This window comes from Ammodytes marinus (assembly GCF_949987685.1).
Source record: "Ammodytes marinus genome assembly, chromosome: 2".
Taxonomy (NCBI): domain Eukaryota; kingdom Metazoa; phylum Chordata; class Actinopteri; order Uranoscopiformes; family Ammodytidae; genus Ammodytes; species Ammodytes marinus.
Genome location: NC_137231.1, coordinates 27631963 through 27642851, shown reverse-complemented (window position 1 = coordinate 27642851; position 10889 = coordinate 27631963). Strand labels below are relative to the sequence as shown.

The following is a 10889-nucleotide window of genomic DNA, read 5'->3' as shown; positions in this document are numbered from 1 at the left end:
ATGCTGAAGCTGATGCTGAATTTGACCCTTCACTGCTGAATGTTGATGAAGAACGAAGGATGAATATATCTGAATCAACAGAATGATTGAATGATACAATGTATGAAAAATGAATGAAAAATGAATGAATTATGACCTTGAAATTTGACCTCTAAACTACTCTGAGGTCATAATTGAGTCATAATAAACATCTGTGCAAAGTTAAAAGAAAATCCGTGTAAGTCTAAAATGTAGCTGTAACCGGGGCTTGAACCGCCAACTTTTAGTTCAGGGTAAACAATAAATAAAATTGTTCGGGGTAAACAGCTCTACCTCATGTGTCATCTACACTTAGCATGAGACATGTTCCACTTCACACAATGATATAAGTAGAAAATGTTATTCCACAAGCTGGATTCAATCCTGTGATTTTCTGATTACAAGACCAAGGCTTTAACCACTATACCACCAATCCTGTGCTAAAAACAGAGACCAGGTCTAATTTATAAAGAAACCTATATATTCCTATGGTGCTATATATTCCAAACTGCTACTTCTATCTCGCAAACCGTGAGTCTGAAAGACTTGCCCTCGTCAGACGGAAACGGGAAGAAACATAGTGAGACACTAGTTTGTTCAGTGTTTATTTCTCACCATAAAATAAAATTTCACTACATCATTATTTTAAACCGCAATATTTAAATTTGATAACTAAAAGAACCTTGTATTTTTTCAGACCTTTTTTGCTATCACTTTACCTTCATGTCCCAGTTATTTTATGATAAACCTGTACACAGAACATTTCAGAAAGGATATTGATGATAATCTTATTGACCTCTTAAGATAGAGTGGTGTAATCAAATCAACAGGTGTAAAAAATGTTCGTTCCAATATATGTTACATTGTAGGCTACCCTCTATGCATATATGCAAACATATACAAATGCATTGAATAATGCCCACCTTCAAAGTAAATCAGATAAAGTCTGTTGGAATATTTCTGTTAATTCACCATTTATTAAAATGTTATTGTTACATGAAAAATGTTAACCCCATAGAAAAAGGAAAATATAAAAGTCTGCCGATATAATATTTACAGCCTTACACCCTCAAAGCATGTCAGGAAAAACTTCTTAAAAACCTTTATCAGGGAAAAAAAAAAAATTGAAGAAACCTTTAGGTAGGCCAAGTCTTTGAGAGATCCCCTACCAGGACGACTGCGTGTGACAGACTAGTTAATGTTTGAATCTGTGATTGTCTGAAAGTCTTGTGCACAGTGTAGCTAATGTGGATGACACAATGTGTATCTTTGTACGGTGGTTAGCGGAAAGGAAACTGTCTCTTCTTCAAGTCATTCTTCCAGTGGCCAGATGATGAAGGGCAGCGACTGTTTCTGTTGAGCAGATGGACTCCCAAAGGAAATTGCTGTAGAGAAGATCAACAACAGAAAAATGTTTTACAATAAGACCAAATAACCAAATATGCATTTAATCACTTACATAAGAAGCAAGGTAAAATCTTATAAGTATCTTCTTACATGCTCAGTAAAGAGTTGTGGAGCCGCACTGCCTGCCCCTTATCTGCTTTTCCTCAGTCCATATGATTCTCTCCTATGGGATGGTTGGTCATGTGGCCATCTGGATGGACAGCTAACAGGAAGCATCTTTTTTTTGTTGAGTTGAGGACTCCAGGATACTGCTGCAGAAGACTCTCAGAGTAGTTTGCTGTAAAGATGAGGGGTAAATGTTATAATAAAACATTAATTAAATCACTTGTAGAACACACAAGTTCAAATGTTTGCGTAAAAAAGCATTAAATATAATCTACTTACGTTTTTGAAGCAGAGAGTTGAAGTGTCTTTTACTGCCTTGAGTTGACCTCTCCATGGTGCTGACGACTCAGCCTGGCACAGATCAAGTGAGAAAAAATCAGAAGCAATTGATCATTTCATGTTTTTCACATTGTGAGTGTCACTGATGGTTTGAGGTACAGGTACATTAGATAAAGAAAGTTTACTTACAAAATGCTTTGTTCCAGGTCAAGATGACCACTCGGGTTGATTGCCACTAGATTTTCCTGTTGCCCCAGTCTCACCATGTTTCCTCGATGCAGATCCATCACAACCGCCTCTCAGCCTGAAACCAAACCCAAATGTGCATTCTATGTTACTTACAATGAATACTGCGGACAGTGACAACAACCAAATCAGCATAGACATGCAGAGGATTTTAATACAACACTAATATAAAAAAATATGTAGTCACATACATGGCACTGTTCCAGAGAACTATGAAGGGCTTTGCAGACATCTGTGGTTGGTCTCTCTGCCTTGAGTAGATGTCTGTCAGGTCTGCTGTGAAGCCCAATGTTGGTGTTTCTAGAACTCTGGTGTAACTTCTGAGCTGAGGGGCCTCCCGAGTGACAACTGTGGGGCACTTATGTAGACAAATATACAGACAAAAAAGAAATGTATTAAATAGCAGTAATGTAGAGTGCAGCAGGAGCAATAATGAATCATTACAACTTCCCGCAATTACTGATAATGATCAAAGTTATGCCTTAGTTACCAGCACTTACTTGTAGTTTCCTGTCCACTTCTCAGGACTGCCATTATATTTTATATGTATAAATATATATGTATATATATATATATATTGGGAGAATTGTTTATTCACAATTTAAAAGGGTCGACCATTTTTCAATACGTAGTAGTTGGATTATTTAAGCTTTGCCACCCACAATATAATTGAATATTTAGTCATCGGTTGCAAATGACGCTGGTTGGATATTGGTTGAATGAAGTTTAGGGGAAGAAGTATGAGTGAGAAGAAGCGATTTTAAATGTTGCATCATTTTTAATGAAATGTTGACGAATTTTGAAGTTAGGATTTATTTTGAAAATGTTGAATAAAAGCAGACGTGGTGAAGTTGTTGAAGATCTTAAAGTTTGAATGAAGTTTCTAGAATGAAGCATGTTGATATTTATCTTGAGTGAGATTGTCCCTCCATCCCACCCTCCCTCCCAGCCTGTAAAAGGCTGGAACAGCCGAAGCAGATTTTACAGCTTGGCTGACAAGGACAATCCCACCCACAAATGTATTAGTTTTTTTTTTATTTAGTATTTTTCTGGATTAAGTTTTGTTCAAGTAATATGTTATGTTAAGTAATAAGTCGATTTACAATCATCAATGCATTACACAATACTTAGTTTTGTTAAACTTAGCAATGGTTACCCAGGTTATATACTCTCAATTTACATTTCCAATATTTCTGAGGTAATCGTACAGTACACAGGATTGTGGTAACTGTAGTAAGTTTGGAGCAAGCCAGAATGCAGACAGCACTGTGGTCGAGAGATGTAAATGTGGTCCAAGAGTGTATTTTTGTCGGTGGTAGCGGCTGTGATAAGTTGCTCGTAACCTTTTGACTGAAACAGTTCAAGGATCGGCTTGCTTGCTCCGGACAACAGATTTTCATTAAAATCTCCGCAGACTATGATTGGATGATGATCCATAATTTCTAGCGAATCCAAGAGGCTTTGCAAGTTGGAAAGGAATGAGTGTATGCTGTAGCTTGGAGGCTTGTAAACAGCAGCGATCAGCGCATTGAATGGGGCTTCAAGCTTGACAACTGTAAACTCAATGTCAGTAGCATTGTGTACGTACTGCTTTTCACGGACTTGTATATGGTCTTTTACATAGATAGCGACTCCGCCACCATTTTTGCGAACCATGTCAGGAAAGTTTGTGTACGAGACATTTCGGTTGCGATTGAACATCTTGTACCCTTGTAAATGGAGACTTTGAGCGACAAATGATCCTTGTAAGTGAGTTTCTGTTAGACACAGGACATCAGCAAGGTGAAGTTCATGGTGACTCTTGATATCAGCGATGTGAGACGGAAGTCCTTCTGTGTTGTGGTGGATGACGGTGAGAATATCTGGCCTGTTTAATGTCGCTGTGACATTCAGTAGAGGCATTAAATGTTCAAATGAAGCTTCTGCCATGGCTGCAAGACCTATTTTGACTTGTGGATTAGCATATATTTTTGTCTCATCAAAATCTAGAATATGAAGTCCACTGAGGGAAGTAACTCTGCTGAGAGCAACATAGGCCATGCCTGGCTCAAAGATGCTTTTTAGTGAGACTGCGGCGGAGGACCTTGTCATGCCTTGAACCTTGTGTATTGTACAAGCAAACGCAAGTTTTAAAGGAAACTGCCTGCGGACCACTCCCTTTTGCTTCAGTTTTTCTTCATCTCTATCAATGTACACAATATTATCAGCTGCACTGATATTGCTGGGATTTCTTGCCACATCTAGTTCTAGTCCAAGTTTGTTGACGTGTGAAGCACTACCGCCATCACTGGTCACTATTTTCGCAATACATGCAAATGTTCCATTGCAGAGACCAGACTGCACGTTGATATTTCTTGTAAGCATGACACGAGCGCCTAAAGCAACTTTAATTGAGTCAGGTAACTCTTTATTGTCCCCTTTAAAAGGTGTAGCTTCTCTCGCCATTCTACCAGTTCTGGGATCTTTTCGATAGTCGTCTGCATCTATCTTTATGATGTCAGAGTGAAACCGCTCTAGTGATGTCGAATTATGTGCATCAACCTGTTTATTTGTAGCGAAGACGTGGAGTATGTCTTTTGGACAGTGTGCCGGATCAGCGACAGCCTGTGAAAGCAAAGCTTTGTCTTGGTTGGATAATGCCTCTTCCTTCTCTTTAACGCGGATGCGGTTCAGCATCTCAGCAAATGGGACGTCGTCTTTCTGACGCATAATCTCAGTCAACGTGATAATCTGAAATTGGTCGCGCCAGAGGTCGATCTGAGTTGGATCATAGACGCACAACGGTTTAGACTGTCGAACAGGAGGGAGCTGATTGAAATCACCCACGGCGAGGACACACATCCCACCGAAAGGTCTGTGATTTCCTTTGATTTGTTTCAATCTGGCATCGACATAGGCAAAGAGAGACTTTGAAACCATACTGATTTCATCAATTATGAGTATCTCTGCATTTGAAAGCTCTGCCCTGACTTCATCTAGTTTATTACCAAGACCATTGAACGGAGGCTTTAAACTTCTCGGCAGCTTTAGGAGACAATGCAATGTTGTGCCTGAAATGTTGAAAGCGGCGGTGCCAGTAAACGCGGTTAACAGGACGGTAGGTTTTGACATGTCCGATTCCTCTGCATTACGAGGAAGCCTAGACAATATTTTGGATGCTTCTGCGTGGATGCATTTGATAAGATGAGACTTGCCTGCTCCAGCACCACCGTTAATGAAATAGAAGAACGGTTCCACATTTAAACCACAGACGCGTTTTATGCTCCAGTCTCTGATGGCGTAGAAAACGGACGCTTGCTTTTGGTTTAAATTTTGATACATTTGCCGCAACATTGCGGGATCTATCTCAGGGGCTTCTCTCATGATGGCAACTTCTGGTCTGTTTTCTGTCCTCAGATTATAGTCTGGCACGTTCTCTTGCACGTTATCCTCATCAGCTGGTCTTGCTTCAAGTTCCTCAATGCATTCTAACCTTTGTAGTTCACATTCGGGAGCCAGATTACACCATTCGTTTATTATAACACCATTCTGTTCAAACTCTGCGATGGCACTATCAATGTCTTCCCTGTGTTTTTCATATTTTTCTCGGTTTCGTTTCACGACACAAGACACCATCTCAGGGCGCTCTGTACCTCGTATCCAAATGCCAGCACGTTCGTGGAAGGACTGGTTGGTGGGGTAGTGTATGGATTTTAGCTCCGTCTGTGCGCGATACGGGACGTAAAGCTTTAGTAATGTGCCGTGAAATTCCTCAGGATTCTTCTCCTGTGAGAAACAACGATATTTAATAACAGCGGGTTTACCGTTTGTTCTTCTCTGAACAAATCCCATCTCATTCAGTAGGGGCACTACGTTGGGACCTTTTGCCTGTTTGCCATAGACAATTCTACAAGTGGAAGCAAAATCGGCCAAGCACATTGCCTCAAAGTCTGGAGTTTCTGGTCTGCATTGGTACTTGTCAGGTAATCCGTTCATCCACAAATTAACAGAGTCTGGCGTTCTGTTCTCTAGGAAGGACATGGGGTAACTCATTTTTAGCGCGTTGTCATCAGTCTGTACAAATATGACCTGGCGTGAACACTGTTTCATGCGTAGACCACATGCACGGGCCACACACTCTTGAGCACTGACCTCTCTTTTCTTAGAGTATGCCTGCATTACCAGTTTCATCTCATCGCTCTCATTTACATTTTCATGACTTGAATTTTGAATCATTGATTTGAGGTATTCACTTAAACCGTGTTCAGCTTTGCTGATGTAGCTGCAGATGTACATGATACACGAGTAAGGGTTGAGAATGAACTGTATATCTAAATTAGCATCCCAGGCTTCAAGGAGGGCAGGATTGTATCCATTTACCCACGAGTCTTTTGGATCACGCTTTAGAACCACCTCACTTGCTTTGGCTTTAATACACAGGCATTCTATGTATTCCTCAACCGTGAGGTCACATGACGCCAACATTTGTTCTAAAGTCAGAGATGCGCTCTCAGCTACATCGTTTAACCGGTTTAGTGCGTTGAGCTTTCTTATTGCCACCAAGTCTCTCTCATCTTCATCTTCCAATACTTTAGATCGTATTATCATGGTTTCTGGGGCTGGGATTTTAGGAAATCCAAAACGGCAGTTGGCATTGGAATATTTAACACATGTCTTTGAATGTGTTTTGCTGTGCATCTGAACTTCTGTAACTTTTTTGTGCAGTTCAGGTTGTGTGTTTGGATCAGGCAACTGAGCTGTGATGTATTTGGAAACGAAATCACAAACCGTCTGATCAGAGTCTTCTTCAAACACAGGAGCTCCTTCTACCCATACGAGACAGTGTATGTGTGGGCTTCCACGGTGCTGAAATTCCAATCTCAAAAACCAGTCCACCACTTTACCGATGGGTTGAGCGGGTGACAGTATCAAATCTCTGAACAGAGCCTCAACACGTTTGTCAAAAAGTCGCATAGAGGTCACCGGGTTTGATCTTAAGATGGACGCTTTCGCCTGCCAATCGAGTGCATCAAAATTCACTTGTTCGCCTTGTTGAGCTTTAATGGCTGTAATAACCTCTTTCCAGCGCATTTCAGCAGCAGAAAATGTAAGAAAGAATGTTGGCGTCCCCATCTGACGAATCATCGAGAATAAATCTTTGGTCGTCTTCTCCCAAAACGCGGGGGAGCCTCTGAGTGGTGTCATGAATCGGATTGCATCTTTGTTACGCACAAGTTTTTCAACCTCATGCTTGTTCTGCAACATTGCATTGGTTATTTTGCGACCATCTCGTGTAAAAGGTTTTGCTTTACGCAGCTGTATTGACATGCTGGAAGTGGCCTGATGTATCTCGCTTACAAACTGAGCGAAAAAGAGATAGTTTGTATCCCTAGCAAAACGGTCGTCCACACAGCAAAGTCTAGTTTTGAAATAACTGCAGGGTGTTATTGTTTTAAGACGATTTTCGTCTAGAGTGTTTTTACCAGTGGGAAACTGAACGGGAAAAGCCATTGCCTCTAGGTTAGGAGTTTTGAAAAAGCTTACTGGTTTGTTTCCCTCAGCGGGTGCAACCGAGTAGATTCCCTCACTAAAACTTAATATTTCATCTGTCAAATCAGTTGGTTGTAGACATGACTCGAGAGCAACGGCGCCATTAGGTTCATCACTCTCCTGTTCAATATTTTCAGACTGCTGCTGTGGTTGCTGACCATCAGACAACTGACTATTTGTATCCTCTTCATCGTTCTCAGAATCCATTTCTGCCTCAAAGAGTGCATCGTTGTCAAAGCCGTCAATTTCCATCATATCTTCAACATTATAGTCAGTATCATTCAGGTTCTCCTCATCCAAGTCATTTGCTTCCTCATCAATTAATGGGTCACAAAGCTCTTCCTCATCTCGGATTGTTATGTCAGTATACTGCGGATGGACCTCCTTTAGTTTAAGCAAAGCCCTCACTAGTTTAGTCCATGTTACACTTTGGTAAAGTTGATGGCCGGTATAGCACAATTTCCTCTTAAGTTTAACTCTCATGACCTGAGACTCACTTCTTAGTCTCGGTAAGGCATTTACCGTTTCTTGTACTTCTGATGGGACGCAGACCAAGTTTCCACAAATCTGGCGCTGACCTCCCTTCGGTAGTGGAATAATTTTGGCGAATGTTATGCATTTGGAAATGAGATGCCTCTCCAAAATGTTCAAATCACAGAGTTCAGTGGGAATATCTGCTAGCTCTAGATTGTTAGCTATGGCAAGTGGTGGCATACTTCCAGTTTTAAGGTGCTCATGGCAAGTGTGACAGATCCACTCTTTTTTTCTTTCAGCTGGTACTGTGCATTGTTGAGCATTTTGACACTCATCAGTACAGACATGAACAAACTTCCCTGTCAGGCAGGTTTGAGCAACAAGTGGATTTGTATTGTACTTTGATCTATTGCAACATTTCACTTGATTTGGAAACAATGCTCGGTGGCAGCACGTGCAGCCATGTATTGGGGCCTTTTTGATATTGGATCGAAAAACCTCTATAGCATCTCGCATCTGCATGTCTTCCATCGCACCTCTAATGAGACTGTCATCCATAGAATCTCTCATCAGACCGTCATCCCTTTGGTTTTGCCTTCTTTGCATGTGTCTGTATTTTTGTCTTATTCTCATCGCACAATTCATGCGATGAGTCATTCCAAATGCACGATTGCTTCGGTATTTGTTTCTCATGCGTTGTCTCATTGTTTCTTTCTGTCTGGATCTAAATGCAGGGTCCTTTGCATAACGAGTGGTTACATTAGACTTTTTAGTTTGTCTGAAACAAGCATCTAAGCGATAGCGGGTGCATGTGTATGACCTCTGCTTCTGCTTGAAGCTTTCACTTTGCCTGTAACGATTGGTTATATACGACCTCTGCTTCTGCTTGAAGCTTTCACTTTGCCTGTAACGATTGGTTATATACGACCTCTGCTTCTGCTTGAAGCTTTCACTTTGCCTGTAACGGTTGGTTATATACGACCTCTGCTTCTGCTTGAAGCTTTCACTTTGCCTGTAACGGTTGGTTATATACGACCTTCGCTTGTCCTTAAATCTTTCGTCTTGCCTGTAACGATTTGTTAAGTTATGCTTCTGCCTCTGCCGGAAGTCGGAGTCGTGTTGATAGCGAGAAGTTGTGTAGGACTTCTTTCTTTTTCTGTAAGAATTGTCGTGGGATTTGCTCACTTCTTTAGCGTACCTTTCCCTCTCTTTCCTCTTTTTCTTTTGGAGGGGAGTTTCAGTGTTTTTGTCATGTTTTGCCTTTGCCTTCTCTGCAGTCATCATTCTTCTTTTATACTTTCTCCTTGCTTGTTTGGGAACTTTAGATAGATTTGGTATAGCTCTGTGGTTATTTTCTGGATTACCTACTGTATAACATTCTGTTCCTGCAATGCTATGCACATCTATTAATTCATTTGAATCTGATGTAATGTCTGCACAGGGGGTATAGGCTGTGTCTGAGCATGATGGCAACAACATCTCAGTTTCAGGCTGTGTTACACTGGAAATAGTGTGAACGTTCTGCTCCCTCATGTGTGAAACTTCTGCATTTGCATCGACATGAGCCACATTTTCTTCTACAGAGATTTCCTCTACACTTTGAACAACCACATCTGATTGCATGTCAGCACAGGGTGTAGACTCTGTAACTGAGCTTGACGGCAAAGACATTTCAATGTCAGGCTGTGTAACACTGACCGTAGTGTTATCGATATGCCCCCTTGTGTGTGAAACAGCAGTGTCTGCATTAGAGTTTACGTGAACAACATTTTCATTCACAGAGGCTTCATCTACACTCTGAAAAAGCACAGGGATTAGTTCATACTGAGCCTCTGGGCTGGTGCCTAACAAGGTAAAGATTGTGCAAAGTTTGGTTTGCAGATCTCTTAAATGGTTGAAAGTGAACATGACAGCTGTGCCAGTACTGTCTGGGCCAGTGGGAAGGCCATCAGGTCGTCTTGTGTGTGGGTCAAAAAATCCATACCTTGCTTGCTGGTCTCGGAAAACAGCAATGAAGACATGGCTCATTACCAACAGAGCGAAGTTCACTCCAGATGTCAAGCACTGAAGTCCGTCTGAAAGGTTTAAGAAGTGGCCTTCTGCAGGAGTAGATGTAAACATTCCATACATTGAGTTACATTTTGTCATTATGTGATGCAGTCTGTAGCCACGTACAACCTCAGGAATTTCATCTCTATTCAAATGTCCATGAACTATCCTTCCATCTTTTATCAACTGTTCCACTGTTTCCACATACATTGAATAGCCACGATCTAAAACAAGATCAAGGTCTGCGCTTTTAAGGTGACTTAACTCGTGCAGGAAAGCTAAAAATGTTGCAGAGTTACAGGAGCACTGACTGTTGTTGGCATCATGATATGTATAATGGTTCTGGCTGCGGGATGCTAACACACATGTCACATTAGCATTAGAAGGCTCAGAAACATTTACCTCTCTGTTGCTGTACGGATCTGAATGTTCCACAGGTTCAGCTTGTTTTGAGGATAGAAACTCACTTAACTTCAGCCAGCGTACTTTTGCAGCTCGACATTGCTTTCCTTTTCTTGGCATGGTCGCTGATTTGGGTACCCCAAGCTTTTCAAATGTTCAAAGTTCTCAAAAGGTTTGAGAAATGTTTGCTTATCAAAGGTTTTTTCTGAAAACGTTTGAGAAAGGTTTTTTCTCAAAAGGTTTGAGAAAGGTTTTTTCTCAAAAGGTTTGAGAAAGGTTTGCGTCAAAAAGTTTTGCTTCAAAAAAGATTTGCTTCAAAAAAGGTTTGCGTCAAAAATATTTGCTTCAAAGGTTTTTTTTCTGCAAACTGACTAGTCTCA

The 10889-nt window shown here is 41.0% G+C and overlaps 1 protein-coding gene across 2 annotated transcripts; it reads right to left on the bottom strand.

Annotated features, from left to right (window-relative positions):
- Positions 1 to 973: 973 nt before the first annotated feature.
- Positions 974 to 10128, bottom strand: LOC307263307 (ATP-dependent DNA helicase pif1-like). Of its 2 annotated transcripts, XR_013845275.1 has the most exons (6): positions 10043 to 10128; positions 2247 to 2413; positions 1999 to 2113; positions 1810 to 1881; positions 1516 to 1702; positions 974 to 1403 (listed from the first exon to the last, which is right to left on the bottom strand). XR_013845275.1 is itself a non-coding variant. In XM_080044435.1 (5 exons), exon 1 carries the CDS (start codon positions 5164 to 5166, stop codon positions 3232 to 3234), a length of 1935 nt encoding a protein of 644 aa, XP_079900561.1. In that variant the 5' UTR covers positions 5167 to 5218; the 3' UTR covers positions 974 to 1403; positions 1516 to 1702; positions 1810 to 1881; positions 1999 to 2113; positions 2247 to 3231. The 2 variants fall into 2 exon arrangements, 1 of the variants encoding a protein (XP_079900561.1); XM_080044435.1 differs by lacking the exon at positions 10043 to 10128 and having other exon boundaries at positions 2247 to 5218.
- Between the last annotated feature and the right edge of the window lie 761 nt (positions 10129 to 10889).

Excerpts from the sequence above, each read along its gene's own strand:
- LOC307263307 (XM_080044435.1), bottom strand. The coding sequence starts at position 5,166 with ATGTCAAAACCTACCGTCCTGTTAACCGCGTTTACTGGCACCGCCGCT.